This window comes from Sebastes umbrosus, chromosome 18, assembly GCF_015220745.1.
Source record: "Sebastes umbrosus isolate fSebUmb1 chromosome 18, fSebUmb1.pri, whole genome shotgun sequence".
In the NCBI taxonomy this organism is placed as follows: Eukaryota; Metazoa; Chordata; class Actinopteri; order Perciformes; family Sebastidae; genus Sebastes; species Sebastes umbrosus.
In genome coordinates, this window is record NC_051286.1 from 11,720,746 (window position 1) to 11,737,847 (window position 17,102).

General features: G+C 42.8%; 1 protein-coding gene across 10 annotated transcripts in view; it reads left to right on the top strand.

Annotated features, from left to right (window-relative positions):
- syne1a (spectrin repeat containing, nuclear envelope 1a) overlaps positions 1-17,102 on the top strand; it is a 132,288-nt gene that overhangs the window by 55,239 nt on the left and 59,947 nt on the right. For all 10 annotated transcript variants that reach the window (XM_037750148.1, XM_037750141.1, XM_037750144.1 and 7 more), the window contains 14 exons: positions 1,375-1,557; positions 2,497-2,640; positions 3,937-4,092; positions 5,046-5,210; positions 6,369-6,541; positions 6,732-6,885; positions 7,112-7,255; positions 7,667-7,831; positions 8,053-8,370; positions 9,235-9,390; positions 11,720-11,890; positions 15,511-15,837; positions 16,199-16,351; positions 16,477-16,644. In XM_037750148.1, the coding sequence (XP_037606076.1) occupies positions 1,375-1,557; positions 2,497-2,640; positions 3,937-4,092; positions 5,046-5,210; positions 6,369-6,541; positions 6,732-6,885; positions 7,112-7,255; positions 7,667-7,831; positions 8,053-8,370; positions 9,235-9,390; positions 11,720-11,890; positions 15,511-15,837; positions 16,199-16,351; positions 16,477-16,644 (2,577 nt within the window). The remainder of the gene's footprint in view (positions 1-1,374; positions 1,558-2,496; positions 2,641-3,936; positions 4,093-5,045; positions 5,211-6,368; positions 6,542-6,731; positions 6,886-7,111; positions 7,256-7,666; positions 7,832-8,052; positions 8,371-9,234; positions 9,391-11,719; positions 11,891-15,510; positions 15,838-16,198; positions 16,352-16,476; positions 16,645-17,102) is intronic.

The following is a 17,102-nucleotide window of genomic DNA, read 5'->3' on the forward strand; positions in this document are numbered from 1 at the left end:
TTTAAACATAACATTTCAGAAAACTTGTAATACAAAAAATAATGTCATAATAATGAACTGCGGAAGTTTCATGGTGATATTTATTAGTTAAAATGTTTTACCCTATTCACCTGTAGTGTCTTGCAAAATGTAGGGAATTTTACAATACATATCTTTAAAGGCTGTTTTTCTCAAAATGAGTTTTCCTCCTCTTACTCTGAGCCAGAGATCTCCACAGAAGCACTTACATACATAAATGATACATGATACATATTTAATAAGATAATGCCTCATTTGCATGTTTAAACATGAACATTTCAGAAAACTTGTAATACAAAAAAAAACTTGCCTTAATGTAAACAATCAACTGGGGAAGTGTCACGGTGATATCTATTAGTTAGAATGAAGTTAGAAGTTCACACAAAGAGGCAGTTCAGAGTGTCAAAAGAACATTGGGTTACTTGAAGAGATAATTTTCCAAAAGCAGGTCAAAGAAGGAGAGTTTCTGTGTGTGCTCCTTCAGAAGTTTCTAGTGTAGCCTTGAGGATGAGAGGGAATGTCACAGAGTATATTGCATGGAAGGAGAGAGGAATACAGAGGCGGAGCATGTTTTATTTATTATTGACTTGGTGAGGAATGTAGAACAATGTTTCCACATGGCTGACCTCCAGGAGGGTTCAGCGTGGGAGGGGCGGGGGCATCCGCTGTGTCACGCTTAATTGGTGGTATACAATGACATTAGCAGGGGGGGAGAATGGTAGTAAGTGTGAAAAAAAAAAATGAATGAACAGAGAAGAAATAAAGAGACACAGATGAAGAAAGACTTCATATGCTTGTGTGTGACTGTACCAAGTGTGTGTATGTGTGTGTGAGGAGGCTGAAGCTGTAGAGTGTGTAAGTGATGTGCTGACTGCACAGATGGTGGAGTGGTCCCTGCTGCGCTACTGTCATCGACTCATCTCTGAGGGAGGGGGGTGTGTGTGTGGATGTGTGTGTACATGTTCAGTGGGTGGGTACGGAGGAGCTGTGTAAAAACCAACACATTTCAGCCTCACTGTACCGTCCTTATCTGTGATTGCCTCCCGGGGTCAAGCTCCTCCTTCTGCCCACGCATATGGAATTGGTAATGGCTCGGTCTAATTACTGCTTTTGACAATGTAAAGTGAGATCCTGCTGGGACAATGAAAAAAAAATCTGTTGGTCGTGTAGAGAATGGCCATATTGATTTCAGTTACCCATCAGCCATTGCATCAGAAGTGGAAGACAAAAAGAAGTTGGGGTTTGTCAATCAGTCCATTTCTTTTTTCACTTTCACCCCCTCTTCCCTTTGTGCATGTGTGTGTGTGTGTGTTAAATAGTCACAGTTCCTTTGTCTTTGTCTGTGTATCCCCACAGGAGTTCCTGAGTGACAGGGAGCATGGCCAGGCCAGGCTGAGTACAGTAGGAGCCAGCGGGGAGCTGCTGATGGCTGTGGTGTCCAAAGACAGAGTGGAGGCAATCAAGGCCAAGGTGGCAAACGCCAGAGAGGACTGGAAGAGCCTGATGAATAACCTGCAGATGAGGGAAGATGCACTCAAGGTTGGTTAAAATTCACTTTTGTTTGAATGCTGCTTTCTTGGCTAAGGTCTCCCCTGAAAAAGACAAACGTGATCTCAGAGGGAGATATGGTTAAAAAATGGTTGACTGTTTTGATGTTTAAATGAATGCAGACTTAGTTTTTGAATACAGTATTTCTATGTTTGTGTCTGTTTCCCTGTTGCCTACCTCTTCAGGGTTCCCATGTGTCCTGAAAAACCTGGAAAATAATTTTTCAGTCATTGAAAACACATGGAAAATGAGAAAAAAGTAAAACGTCCCAGAAAATTATTTCAACATTTTCCTTTCTATCTATCAGAAATAACTAACGTTAAGTTCTGTTCAGGATCATATGAATGTTCAAATGGTAGTTTATGGATGAGAGTATTTTAAATAGGCCAGTCTCGTTTATGCTGCGGAAATGCTGTGAACACACCCCCAAGTCACGTCACGTCACGTGGATGACATAACATAACGTTGCTTTCTTCCCAACTTGTTTGAATAATGTTAAATTGGTTTTCCTACATCTGCAGATGTATTTGCATTATTCTATGAACAATTTGTCATAATTTCTATGCATGTAAGAGATGATTTCATAGATAAGTAATAGCCATAGACTGCACACTTTTTAAATCAGACTTCCACAGAGAGGAACATATTAGTGTATGGCGCGATCTTTGTCTTTCATACCAGCTAGATCATCACTGAAAATGTCTGTCCTGGAAAAAAGAGTGGGAACCTTGCTTATTATTAACACTATATACTGTATATAGAGATATTGATATGGATTTTCCATGCATCTTAGATTTGATGCCAGAGAATAATGAATACATAATTTTATTTTCCTTCGTCTAATAAACTGAGTTGTATCAGTTTGTGCAGAGTTAGTTCATATGAGCATGTTTCTAGTTGTATTTGACAAGTTAAATGTCTCATTTCCAGAACCTTCAGTCCCAGATGACGGAGTTTGAGGCCAGTGCTGAGCCTCTATATGACTGGCTGAACAGCACGGAGGTCAGAGTTCAGGAGAGCAGCGCTCGGTTACACGACCTTCCAACGAAGAAACAGGAGCTCAGCAAACTACAGGTATTGTGGAGGCCGAGGTCATGCTCCTTATAGTTACCAGTGGATTCCTGATTCCTCACGGTATTCCTCACAGCTGAACATCACAGCTCTCTTAAAATGCATTACTCCTGTAATTGTTCTGGTTATTATTCATGGGTCAGCCTAGTTTTGACAGTGTTTTATAGCCACTCCTTGAGCAATATGTTTCCATAATGTAGGATCCATTTTCTGTTTAATTGCATTATGTCACACTGAGAGTGCTCCTTTTACAGTTCTCTTCTCAGCTGCTATCTCTGACATTGTCTCATTTCCTCTCTTCACTCAAATAAACCCCTTCATTACAACATAAATTGAATATTAAGTAGATTTTCAAAGGATACTAAATAGTTGTAGCTCTCCATCAGATATGCATCCCTAAAGTGCAATCTGAAATCAGCTGGGAAAAGAGAAGGAACTAATTACATTTGTCGAGCACCACCGGATCAAAATAGAGCAGCGTCTTGACACAATAGTCAGCGGAAAAGTCCAGAAAATCTAATTAATTCTCCTTCTGTCACCGCTGAAGCGCTGCGTGGCTAAAAGGCCCTTTTTCAGGATGCGATAACAGCCTCTGCCGTGTCTGGCAGAGACAAAAATAGGAAGAGAGGCACGGAGCGTTAAGAAGATAAAACTGACAATAGAGAAAAATATATCAAGCCCATCTCAAAGCTCTGCCCTTATCGTTGTTGCTATTTTTGTATTTACTCTGTCTCCCACTGTAGCACTCCTCCTCGTTGCCTTTTGTCTGGCCCTGCAAGCAATTACATTTCTTCCCCCAGCACCTGAAGTATAATACAATACATGCAGGCTTCAGTGTCTGAACCGGCATTGGCAAAATCCTCTTTACCTTTTCACATATATGCCCCCCTCCTTTGCAGTATTTTATCAGGCTTGTCTCCCTCCTCTGTTCTGAGCTGTGGTGTCTAACCGAATAACCGCATTTCTATTCAAATATGAACATCAAGAGAAATACTGCTGATGCTGTTTTTTTATGATGTTCTTTCCCCCTGTCTTTATCCATGTATTTTGATGTGCTCTGGTTGCTCTGTCTGTTCTTGTGACATGTTAACCCAACGTTGTGTCCCTCCTATGTGCCTCCCTTCTCTGTCATCGCTTTCATGTTTTTTGTCGTTTCGTTTCCCCCTTGACTCAAAATGTGATGGTGCGTACACGCAAACCTCCTCTCCAATGTGTTCCATTTCTTCTCCCACATCCTATTGCTCCTACGTCTTCATTTTTTCCATTTCCATCTCCATCTTTTGCTTCGTACTGGCCCAGTGTGTACTGGAGGAGATGGCCAGTCGGGAGGCAGAGCTGGGCAGGCTCAAGGAAAGAGCTCATCTTCTCTGGGAGGGACAAGCAGCCGGGAAGGGCTTCGTCCACCGTGTATCCCAGCTGTCGGCACAGTACCTAGCCCTTAGCAACTTAACCAAGGTAACACTGCCCCCCACCCTGTACCCCCCTTTCTTGTCCCCCTTACTGTATCTGTGCTTCTGTCTGAGAAATGCTGCAGCATGCTGAAATGTGCCTCGCTTGATTCATGTACTGTGTGAGCTAAACACTATGGAGCCTAATCCGTCCAGCCGCGTTGTTTACTGTTGTTATTTGCTGTGTCATGCATTATTCCTCCGTCACGGTTGCTGTAATCAGCTTGCCTCGGGTAAAATATTGCACCCAAGAAAGTCCCGGTATCCACAGTAATTTACCTGAGCACAAAAATCTATCTTTCACCTCCGAAAGGTCCTCGCAGCTGCAGCCTCATCAACATGAAAAAGGCCAAGGCTGTGGAGCTTCACCCTTTATCCACTGAAGCACTTCTAAAATGCCAGAGCTGAAATGTGTCAGTGCTTTGGAATCTGACCTTTTTTGAAGCTCTCATTAGATCGGTCACGCTCTTATGATTAATTTGATGCAGCGTAGAACAAAACGTTACACCGACCTCGAAGCACCATTCTCTTACCTCAGGACAATGGGAGTGCCCCAACGATGATGAATGAGATTTATTTACTTTGCCGCTGGCTGGTGGAGCGCTATTTATAGGTCCTCTTCCCTGCCAGACATGGAAACAGGAATGAAATCATTTAAAATTGCCACTTGTAGATTGTTATTGTAGCTCTGCCTCTCTCTGCTCTACAGTTACACCGATGTTTAAGATTTACGAGTGATGACTGCAAACAAAATACATTGTGTTTGTGCTGTAATGTGGGGGTGGGAAAGTCTCTGGAGAAGTCTGTGAGGAAAAACAGGACTGCAATTTCAAATATATGAAGACAGTGTTGTTGTGAAACAATTGTGTTCTTTGTTTTCAACTCAGCGCTTATCTGTTTCTCAGGACCGTTAACAGACTTGAAGAGTGTGTTTACAAGGCTGTGCTCTGATCTCTACAGGACAAGGCCTCCAGGATTGAACGTATCGTAGGAGAGCACCGCCTCTTTTCTCAGGGGCTTAAAGAGCTCCAGGATTGGGTGTGTGAAGCCCAGAGGGTCCTCAACACCTGCATCTCCACCACCACTGACAAGGGCGTGTTAGAGGACCGGATGCTACAGCTGGAAGTAAGGAGGGACAAGACGGGTGTGGGATCCCTTAAAGGAATACGCCACAATTTTCTGAGATTGGGCTGTTGGTTAATTTTAGACTCAAAAAACTATCCATGCTTCCCCAGTGATACGTTTCATTCATGTCATGCTGGCCTTTTCAGTGATTACAGGAAATTAGTATTGTCTCAGAAATGAGAAAATCTGGTCTTGTTGCAGCTAAGCAGCTGGTAATTAGCCAAGTCTGGCAGTTTTGTGTCCGTTTTTACACCCGAATAGAATTTAATTTACATTGAATTAGTGGGGAAATCTGGAGGTACAGAAAGGGACATTGTACTTTAAATATTTACAAAGTAAATATTACTCAAGCTGTCTATACTAAGAGCGCTTTCACAAGGCAACTTTTAGTCTGTTTTAATCGAACTCTGGTGCGGTTCATTTGGGCAGTTGTGAATGCAGTAATCAAACTCTGGTGCGGGCCAAAACAGCTTACGAGAAGTGGTCTCGGACCGTTTTCAAGCGAACCAAAACGCAGGATGCCTGTGTGGGCATTTGTTGAGATGGACACAGGTAAACGACAGGATAGGAGAGGACGGACTTGGACTTCTGCAGAAGTCCGATGTTTGCTTGATGAAAACACTTTGACTGCAATATTTCAAAGTGTGTTGTGATTCCCTGAAGTGGCAGCTCTCCAGACAAAAAGAAATGTGCTCCTTCGTACACGCCCCTCATCAAATTATCTTTTTTTATTCGGTCCGCTTTAATTTGTGCACTGTGAACCCGAACCAGACTAAATAGAAAACGAACCAGAATTATCAATTTCACTCTGACGAGGACTAGCCAAACGGACTCTGGCTTGTGAAAGCACCCTAAGTTAAATATATTTTAAAATGATTAAAATGTCAACATTATACAATAAGAGTTGATTTTCGTTTATAACCTTATTGTGTAACCACACCAGTTCAGCAGTTCTCCCTTGATACCAAGGTCATCACTACAGCAGTATCTTGACACAGAGAAATAATTCAGTTAAGTTTTACGACGGTGCATCAGACTAAATGATGTCCTAGGAACTGTTCTGGGAATACACCCATCTGGAAAACATGTTACATAAAGCAAAGTAAAGATATTTATTTTAGCCTACAGATAGTTATTTTATGTCTGTTCTGTCTGTAGGCCTTACTGGCTGCTCGTCAGGAGAGGGAGATCCAGCTGAAGATGCTTCTGACGCGGGGAGAAGCGGTCCAGAGGAACACTTCAGCTGAGGGGGTCCCAGTGGTTCGCAAACAGATCCAGGACCTCAAAGACTCATGGGACTCCTTGCTTTCTGCCTCCATTCAGTGTAAAAGGTTGTCATCATGAACCAATCAATCTGTCAGTTAGTTGATAAATGGGACGGGGAACTGTCTAGCTTCACTTGATTGATTTCAGTTAGTTGAAAGGTTACAGGGACAATTAGATTTAAATGCATGTGTACGTTGTGTGGTTTTGTGTTATGTTTGTTCCCTGTGTGTTAACATTATTATGTTGATATAACAGCCAGCTGGAGGGCGCTCTGTCGCAGTGGACCAGCTATCAGGAGGACGTGGGTCAGTTTGTGCTGTGGATGGACCGTGTTGAGGAGACACTTAGCTGCTCAGACAGACAGTACTCTGAGATGAGAGACAAGACCGCCAACCTGGGAAAGACCAAGGTATCACATCTCGCTAATATAATAATAACTATCTGGCTCAAAAGCTAGACTAGGTTTTGTAAACTTGAGATTAAACTCTATAAAACATCTACTACATCCATAACTGTATGGCCTGTTTCTTTCTATTTTTCTTGCTATTTTTTATACTATAGACTCATGCAGTTACCCCAGAGCCTCCCAGTGGAGATAGATTTACTACACCGAGTGTGTTCTTATTTCATTCCAGCTTCTCTATGAAGAAGTACTGAGTCACAGCAGTCCTCTGGAGACCATCGCCACAAAGGGGTCCAATATGGCTGAACACTACACTACCCAGCAGGAGGTGCAGCAGCTGCAATGTAGATACAACGCCCTCAAAGAAAAGGCCAAGGTACTGAGTGCACACATCATATGGTTTCATTTCTTTCCTCTGCAGGCGTTTGAATAATAAATATATATGTTTTGAGAGTATGTAATGTATGTTCCAAACATTCCCTTTTGTTTGAAGGTAATACTGTACAAATGATGTATTTAATGCTGTGACATGTTACCTGGAAGCACTTGGTAGTTTCTTTGTAATAACCATGAATCAGGGCTGCAAAATGCTTAACTACCTGTTTCTATTACATACATTTTTGCTACTCCAATATTATGTAAACATATAGTCCAGTCGTTCAGTTTCAAACAATTGAAGTCAGTAGTCAGGCCATTGTGTTTTCTTATAACAAAATTCCACTACTCCTGTGATATTGAATGGATATATTCTTCTTTCCAGTAATGTGCTCAAACTGTTGTTTTGCAGAATGCGGTCAGTAAGGCCAAAGGTCTGGTGCTGGTCCATCAGGAGTATCAAAGGGGGTTACATGTGTTTGAGGATTGGCTGGAGCAGGAACAGGCCACTCTGGTCTCGTTGTCCCATCCAGAGGGAAACGTGGATACACTAGAGAAGACACTGCAACAGCTACAGGTATTGATCCTGTGGAGTTTTGTGCATAATGTAATTGTCATGAACTAGGAGTGTACAAATGTAAGAGAAAGCTTCCTTGTAGCATTGTGCACTCTCATACACACAACTGTCATCACACAAAGACAAAAACGGAAGTTTCTAACAAGGCCTTATGGACTAAACCACTTTAAACTCTTCAATCAAACAGTTTCTTTGTTCTTCCCTCTTTATTTTCCTTACAGCTGCTGCAGGAACGCTGCTCAAATGGCCAGTCGTTGCTCTCCTCTGTGCTGACCAGCAGAGAGAGAGTCATCCCCTGGGGTATACCTCAGATTGAGGACAGAGCGCTGGACACCGCTCAGCGGGAGTGGGGGGCCTACCAGGGCCGTCTGGAGGAGACGCAGACCCAGCAGAGCTCCACGCTGACCAGACTGAGGCAAATGGGCCAACGGTTCCTGAGCCTGGCCCAGTGGCTGGAGGAGATGGAGAAGGTGGCAAACGTCAGACGTCATCGGCGGTCAGACAGAGGCACCAAAGAGACTCAGCTGAAGAAACTCAAGGTCAGAGAAAGACAGGGAAAGACCTATAATAAAATACCATAAGGAAGAAATCGCACAATATTAATAACAGAAATGTACTGTTACTGTGTTTGAAACACACATTTTCATGCAAATTTTGAAGTATTTTTCATTCTTTCGACATAAATATTATCCTCTGCAAATATTTTTTGCAAATATCCTTTTATCTGTCACTGGTATGCACATACAGTAACAAATAACTTCACTAACACCAGGCTATATTATAGATACACAGTTACTTTAATTCAACATTTTGGACAACAAGAGGAATAATAAGCAGCTCATCTTTTAGGCCCTGAGAAGCAAAGAGCTAATTGAATCCTTTGAAAGAGCTTTAAATTATGTCTGCCAATTTACTCACTTAAACCTTGGCCACAACAATATCAAAGTCAATAATAAGATTTTGCCTTCCAAAATAAAAGTCATGAAGCATCCCAGGGCCTTGCACTATAATAAATCACTTTCCCTACTTATGCATACGCTCCACTAATAACAGGCATTTGAAAGAAAACAGCGGGGGACAGAGTATTTCCCTACTGGGTCACCTCCCTTTGGAGCAGGCTTCCTGCCAGTGTCAGGATGTCAGACAGTCTCAGTGTTTTCCTTCCCTGCATTTAGAGGGACACACACACACACCAACACACACCAACACACACAGGATGGACTCAGACCCCTTGGCCCCTTCATCTTGTTTGTGATGCGATCTGTTATTTATTGTTTTCCTTTTCACCCGTTTGCCCTTTTATTTAATAAAAAACACGATTTACAGTTAAATCATGAATATTTTTGACTGGATATCTTTAGCATGAAGCTAATTATACATTTCTCTGTGTCCCTTCTGAACAGGGTTGTATTGACGCAGTGCTTGCACGGCAGGGAGAAGTCGATGGCCTCTCCTCTATGGCCCAGCAGGTTCTGGAGGAAACCTACATCAGTAGTCGTGTGAGCGTTACTGCCACCCAACTCACTGCCCGCTACCATTCCCTGCTGCTCAACATACAGGTTAGGCACTCTCTACTGTCATAGATGCTTCCACTTTTTCAAAACAGAACTATTTTGTCAGTAAGTATTCATTTGTTATTTACAACAAGCACCAGTTCTTCTAAGTTTTTACATGTTCTTATTACACGGCTTTGTTGACTACTCGATTCTGATCAATCACAGCGTTATACAGTCTGTTATTTCTTTATAACAGACTGTTGCTATGTATAGCAGGCTGTTGCTATGGGTGCAGTTCTGATGTCAGACTCTGGAGGACCGTTTTTGTGTCAAATTTGTGATTTCTTAAGTAAATAGCCGTGTAATAAGTGGGATAATGTACAGCTAGGGGGTCATTGTTGTGAAATAAACCCCGACAAGGCGATGCCACCGCGTTGCTGTTATGCTTTACCCTCATAGTATTCATGCTTAACAATACTATTTTATTATGACTGTATATTAGGGTTAAAAAATGCCTCTTGTAGTCAGGACGTCTGGAGATGCACAATACTTAATTTCCTGTCCACCAGAAGATTTTCTACCTGTCATTATGAGTTAAGAATAGCAAAACATAAAGCCTTAATGGGCGAGCATAGGCTTAATCCATTTTGTGTTATACTGTCTCAGTGATAAAGATAAAGAACATGTGAAGCTGTGTGTATTGCCATTGGGCTCTCTGCCCGCAGTGGGCTTCTCACACATGGTTATCTCTCAACATGGGATTTGCTCCAGTGAGAGTTTGGACTTTGTTTCTGTAACACCCCATTGAAGTAGCTTTGAGAGTTGTGCCTGTGAGCCCAGCCTGCGTTGCTGTGTATACTCAGATCCAGCCTCTCTATTTGGCTGCTCCTCTGGGGGGGGACTAAAGGAAAATCAATGGGGCTCCTCTGGTCTGGGGCTAAGGCTGTAATTAAACGCTACAGAAGGCAATCTCACACTCGGCACCAGGGGTGCAAAAGCTTTGCCTGCGCTACATTGATTTTTACACCTTCGGTAACACATCTGAGTTTTTGTGTGCGTGTGTTTCTCCCCCTCAATCCCTCACTTTGTTTCTCCGTCTCTTGTTATACCCACACCCCTTCCTTCCCCTCTCAAAATTGACTCAAGCATGCATATACTTACAGTCGTGCCGGTACATACGAATGCAGACACATGACATCCCTCTCATACCAAGGATGCCTGTAATTATACTGCGTGAAGTGGGGGCCATATGGGCTTGAGGTGGGAAGCTGTTACCTCTGTCTAGTCAGAAAAAAGGTGTGCACTCAGCACTATCTGCTAATTGGAGCTTCTCACCACAGGATTTGCAAGTTGAGTGAATAATGTGTCAAACCTGCAAGAAACCCCTTTCCATCCTCATGGTGCTATTGACTCAAAATCTCAGTCAAGTGGATAATGCGCGCAAAAACATAAAAACCCCTCTCCAACTTGTAGTGAAGCTATTGACATTCTGCAGATGAATGAAGAGGGGAGAAACAGATATTTTCTGTTTTGATGGCTGATCAGAGAGCTTTTGGTCCTTGGTGGCCAAGGTGAGACAGCTGAGGCACGCCTCACAGCTTAAAAGAAAAGATACAGACCATGTTTCCTGAATTTTCCCCTGACCAAATACAGTCTGAAGAGTCTTAACAACAACATGGCAGCAGTTGTTGAAGTGAGGGTTATTCACCTTTATCCATCCATCCATCCATCCATCCAGCCATTATCTGTAACCGCTTATCCTATTCAGGGACGCGGGGGTGGCTGGAGCCGATCCCAGCTGACATTGAGTGAAGGAAGTGTACACCCTGGACAGGTCGCCAGACAATCACAGGGCTGACACATAGAGACAAAAGATCATTCACGCTCACATTCACACCTACGGGCAATTTAGAGTCAACAATTAACCTAACCTGCATGTCTTTGGACTGTGGGAGGAAAACGGAGAACCAGGAGAAAACCCACGCTAACACAGGGAGAACATGCAAACTCCACACAGAAGGGCCCCAAGTCAATATAATGTGAATATGGTAAGGTGGCACTAATATCTAGTTCATTGCTAATGTTAAAGAAAAGAAAATCTGAATATATTGGGAACAGTGTTACCACAGTTTTGCACTTGGCGGTTCACGTTCCCGCAGTCTTGGAAAGGGAGGAGTGAGTGGAGGGGTATTCAGTTGGCTGCAATCTGCAACTACACCACTAGATGCCGCCAAATCACACACACTGTACCTTTTAATGCTTTTTGAGGGTATAGGAAATATGAACCAATTTCTGTACAATAATTATAAAAATATTTGTATTGGTATCATTCTTTAAAAAAAACTATATTTGTTAAACTTTGCTTCTGAAATCTTATCCATTCATTTGTCAGGACACCATCAAGCATCTTCAGGAGGAGCTGAAGAGCATCGAAGAGGCTGAGAAACTCTGCATGTCCTTCACCGACTGGCTCAGCTCCACTCAGAAAAGCTTCACAGCGTTAACTGACAGTTCTGAACCTCTGGACCGGGTCGCCATGGAGAAGAAGATGAAGAAACTAGAGGTATTGATTTATTTACCTAAATCTGTACTGTACTCGTGTGGTTAGATGATTGCGCAGTCACAGTTCTGAACCTCCATTTTTCAGTGAGACATTTGGATACAAGGTGCATTGCAGCGTTTAATACACCTCCCTGAACAAGTTGCAATAAATCAGCTCAGACGTTAGGTATATTACCATGGCAAACTGATGAGTTAGCAACACTCCTGTTTGTAGTGGAGAATTTGAGCTCAAACTCATTCGAATCCAATATCTGAGCCAGCAAAAATGTCCTTGTGTAATCTTGTTTTCCGCCAAGCAACATACGGTACCTGTTAGTAACATCAAGTGTACAGATTTCTTTGGCAGCTACAATATGCTTGGCCAGTTCAGTGTACCTATAATATTTGGATAGAGCTCTACCGTAGCTGATAAACTCACCGTAGCGGCATAATTGTAACAGTTTGTCTGTGTGCTCTTTTTGTCAAATGGGCATTGGAGGAAGGTAGCCCTGCTCAAACATGCACAGACTGCAATAAAGAGAAAATCACCACTATCGTTCGCTTAGCATAGTTCATATCGAGTGTGTAGAGGATTGGATGAGTATGTGTGTGTGTGTGTGCGTGTATATCGATCGGCTCTTTATGAAGACAAAGCGGGTGCCGCTTTAGAGGAAGCGTGATAGCAGGGAGAGACCTCCCACTGTGAAGTAGAGGATGAAGAAGCGCCGGTGTCAGGAGCCTGCTGGCACAGACACTGTAATTGATGCAGTGCCCTTACCGCTTCACATCTCACACACACACACACACACACACACATTTCTCTCCTCTAACACTCGCTTCATATCACAAGACCTATCCAAAGTACTAACTAACAAGCAGCAAACTCTCCAACCCATGAATCCTCTGTGATTTCACACATTTTTTCCACTGCGTTTCTTTATGTATCACTACATCTCATCTCTCTTTGTCTTCCTCACACGCACACACATACATCCAGAAATTTACAGACACACACATAGACATTTACAATACATCATCTGGTGTGGGCTTTTGCAGTAATCCCTGTCTGGGATCAATGCTCTGTCACTGCAGAGGGACTGAAGACATGCTGTCACCACATGAGTCCTTCCAGCACTGCAGATAATACGCCAGTGCTCCATCACTTACTCATTCTCCCGTAGTGAGAGCTGTAGGGCTTTTCAGTGAGCTGCGACGATTATGCATTGACACAAAGGCCGGTAGTCAATAACTGTGTCAAGGGCCGTTAGTTGGATTTAGACTTCATTTGATTCTTAGTTGTAAAAGTATGAGTCATACAGTAGTGTTGGCTAGAAATGTGCTGTAACTTCATTACGAGCTCTGAAAGTGTTATGATAATTTACCATGGTAAGACATATACATTTTAAAAGTGCCCCTTGAACTGGGCAATTTTGGTAGTTTTGTGTTTTGTTTTACATAGACTGTATATAAGAAGTGGACGTAGTCACCATGACGTCACCCATTGGTTTGTTGACTGCCGCTTTGAAGCCTCGAGTTCGACATTTTGGCATATTAGTTGTTATATTTTTTGTTAGTTTCTCCCCTAGAGTGCTCCAAAAAGCATCCTCCACTCACTGGCTCCCACAAAAATTGTATGCAGGGAAAATTGAAAAAACACATTCCTCATTCTCCTAATTAAGCCTCCCTCGCCGCCTCCCCCTTCCATATTTTTAATTTCACTGGCATTTCATAACGTTCAAGGGCATTAATCTTCCTAAGATTTCTGCCTGTGCAGAATACAATATGATGCTTCTGTGCTGCAGTTTGCTGCAGTCCATACATTCAAAGCAGAGAGACGATGACAGCAGAGCTAACTGCTGCTCAGAGGGTCACCTTAGTAATGTCTTACCTGTGTTAGTAGATAATGTAACATGGTTGTCAGCGCCACAGTAGATGTATTACAGTAGATAATGGAGTCTGAGAACCGATGCAGAATAAGAAACTAGTGCTCATCATTTACACCACTGCACAAGACACTTGACATGGATAATTTGGGCTGACATGGTACAAGACAGTTTACAGCATAAAGAGCACACTGTGTTCAGAACCTCGTGTATAAAGTTCACCAGACTCTACTGTATCATAGTATTAGTACTACTCAATGGCTTTCCAGCCTTCCATCAGAGGCTAATTTCATCCACAGACAGATTGTGAGACCACTGAATTATTATTTTGTCCTTGCTGGATCAGTTAGATGCTGAATTGAACTGTGAGCATTTTTTCATGTAAAAACAGAGATTATTCAGAGCTTTAAATGGTTCCACAAACAGTCTTGGATGTAAAATGCACAATTTGGATAGGGGTGTTACGATGCATCAATCTGGATAGATATATCGATTCAATGATCAACGAACCAATGTATCGACGCAAAGTGAAAACATTGATACATATCATCATCTTCAAGATACGCCCTTATTTTGAAAATTCGTAACTGATAAAAAACATGAAGAAGAAGAGCCCAGTAATAATATGGTCAAATCATGTTTTAGTTGCTTTTTGTGAGTTGATATAAATGTAATCGTGTTAAATGGGGATATGATATCGTCTCATATCGATCGCAAGCCCCTGGTTTGAATCGAACCAAAATCATATAGTGGCAGACTTTGTGATATCAGCAAATATGGTATTGTTGTCTAAAGAATCAATATAATATAGCATCATGTTGAAACTTGTGATTCTGGAGAACTGTTAATGAAATGCTAATCTTGCAAGTGTAATTCAACATGTGGACAACCAGAAGTGTTGCTAGGAAGAACACTCGATGTGTCAGGTGTGACATGAGAGCAGATGTTCTGAAGTGGAGATAATGAGTCATACAGAACTAAATCTGCTGCAAATGGCAATTACCACATACTTCCTTGTTTTACTTCCTTGCTCACATGTTAATCACAGAATTATATGGAATTGAGATACATTGAGTGTCACCTATTAAGGTCATAAGGCAGGGACATCGGACCGGAATGATGAACATGACGGGAGCTTCATATAAAGCAGCAAACATGAACGTGTGCGCGCAGACACAGGTCTCGTTATATGATGTTATCAGCAGCAGTAGCTGGAGGTCTGGGGTTGTTGCGGTGTGAAGCTACTCTCTACTCAAAGCAATAATAGACTGATGATGAAAGCTAGATGGCGTCCCATCGAGTGGAGGTCTGTGCGTGTGTGTGTGTGTGTGATGTGTTGTGGTTGCCCTGGAAACCCCCGCAGCTACTCCTGCCTGTTAAGGGTCCTCATAATTGGGTCCTCCTTTCATATTATTTCACCGTGGTTTCTCCACAACATGACCTCCAAGTCTTCACCACATCTCACCATGCAGGTGTCAGCCTACCTGATGGGTTCAAAGCCTTTCAAACACACTGCCAGGCAGGTCTGGGTGACTGGAGGTGAAGGACAAAGAAATCCGTGAGACTGTGTTTGAATGTTAACCTTAGAGTCATGGAAACTATGATAGCAGGATTCTCTCATATAAAGCGTATATGCTACAATTTTTCACTCACTAGCAGTGTGTAAAATGCCCTGGTTGAAGGTCATTTAGTATAAATCAATGATAACGCTGTAGAAGCAGCCATGCTGAGTTGTATTTCTGCTCTCTCTTTCACCCAGACTCTCCAGTCCGAGCTCCAACACGGTCACAGCTTCCTGAAATCCCTGAGGGAGCGGGCCGAGCAGGCAGCAGGCTTCCTGGACGAGGCTGGAGCGGAGAGTTTAGGAGGGGAGGTAGAGGCTCGTCTTGCCCAGCTGGAGGAGCTCGCAGGTGGGCTGAGGCAGGAGCACAGCTTCCTACAGCGGGCGTTACTGCTAGCTAAGGAGTTCCAGGACCGATATAAGGCTCAGGCCCAGTGGCTGGTGGAGACCAAGGCTTTGCTCAGCTCCCCGGTGGAGCCCAAGGCTGAACTGTACCAACGGAGAGCACTGCTGGCTAAGTATAAGGTATAGCAGCAACTATGTAATTAGAAGTATAATATGTAAATTTGCTCCGGTGGTGGGTCCAAATGGCAGCAAGACCTTACTGAATATTATTATCTTAATGGACCACATTAGTGTCCTTGAATGTCTTAACCCATTAACTCCAAAATTGAATATACTTTCCGTAAGTGCTGACCATTTTCCTGAGTATACCATTGCTTTTTATAGTGATGTATAGTAGTGTAACCATTCCCCAGTCTAAAATATGATTTTCTGGAGACCCCTGGAAATGATCTTGCGGCCCCCTTTGGTTTCCCGATCCCCAGGTTGAGAACCACCGTATTAGAGAATACTAAAGATACACGTTGTTTGTCTGTGTCCCCAGGCTCTGCTGCAGATGGTTCAGTCCCATGATGGATCCATCAGGTCAGTGGTGGAGAAAGGAGACGCTCTGCTGGCCTCTGTCCACTACCCCTCTATCAGAGAGAAAATGAACAGAATGCAAAGGGACTACACTGAACTCGGTCATACCGCCACGGTGAGAACCTGTGCTCTGACGACAGTAGTTAAGATACACAGAGAGGAAAATGTAAATGCTCTTTCCATGGTTGTAATGGTTTGTTGCATATGCTGTTTGTAATCAGTATACTGTTTGTACTCCAGGCCCATGTGGAGAATCTGGAAGGCCAGGTGAAGGAACAGGAAGCGTACCACAATGAACTCCAGGAAGTGGAGCGCTGGCTGCTCCAGATGTCCAGCAGGATGGTGACTCCTGATCCCACTGTGGGTGGCAGCCTGGAGGCAGCCACTCAACACCTGTCCAGGCACAAGGTGACCAATCACATCTCTGGATTGTTTGCTGTTGTTTGCAGAATCTGTAGCATATGATAGAGCTCGAGCAATGAGCCTTGATTAGAGAGTGAAAGTTCACAATTTTCGTCTACAAAGCAACTTCAGACTACTTGTTACATACTGTGTATGTTTCCGTTTTAAAAAGAAATTGCTGAAGATTTCATTTCTGATTTGCTTTGCTCTGAGTAGCCCCTTTTAATTTCACCTGCTTTGGTAGACATCAAATTAATTTGGATAAAATACTAATGTATTAATTAATTATTGATAATGTATGGATTTTCTCGAAGTCATTTCAGTACAGATGTATAAAATACTTTGTATTTAGGTAACCATAGGGGCTGAGTCTTAATTTACAAAACTACTGTCCTTTGCAAATTCTCTTCTTCTTTTAATCGTCTTCCAAGTTCATCCATTCAGGCCTGTCTGATACCACGAGA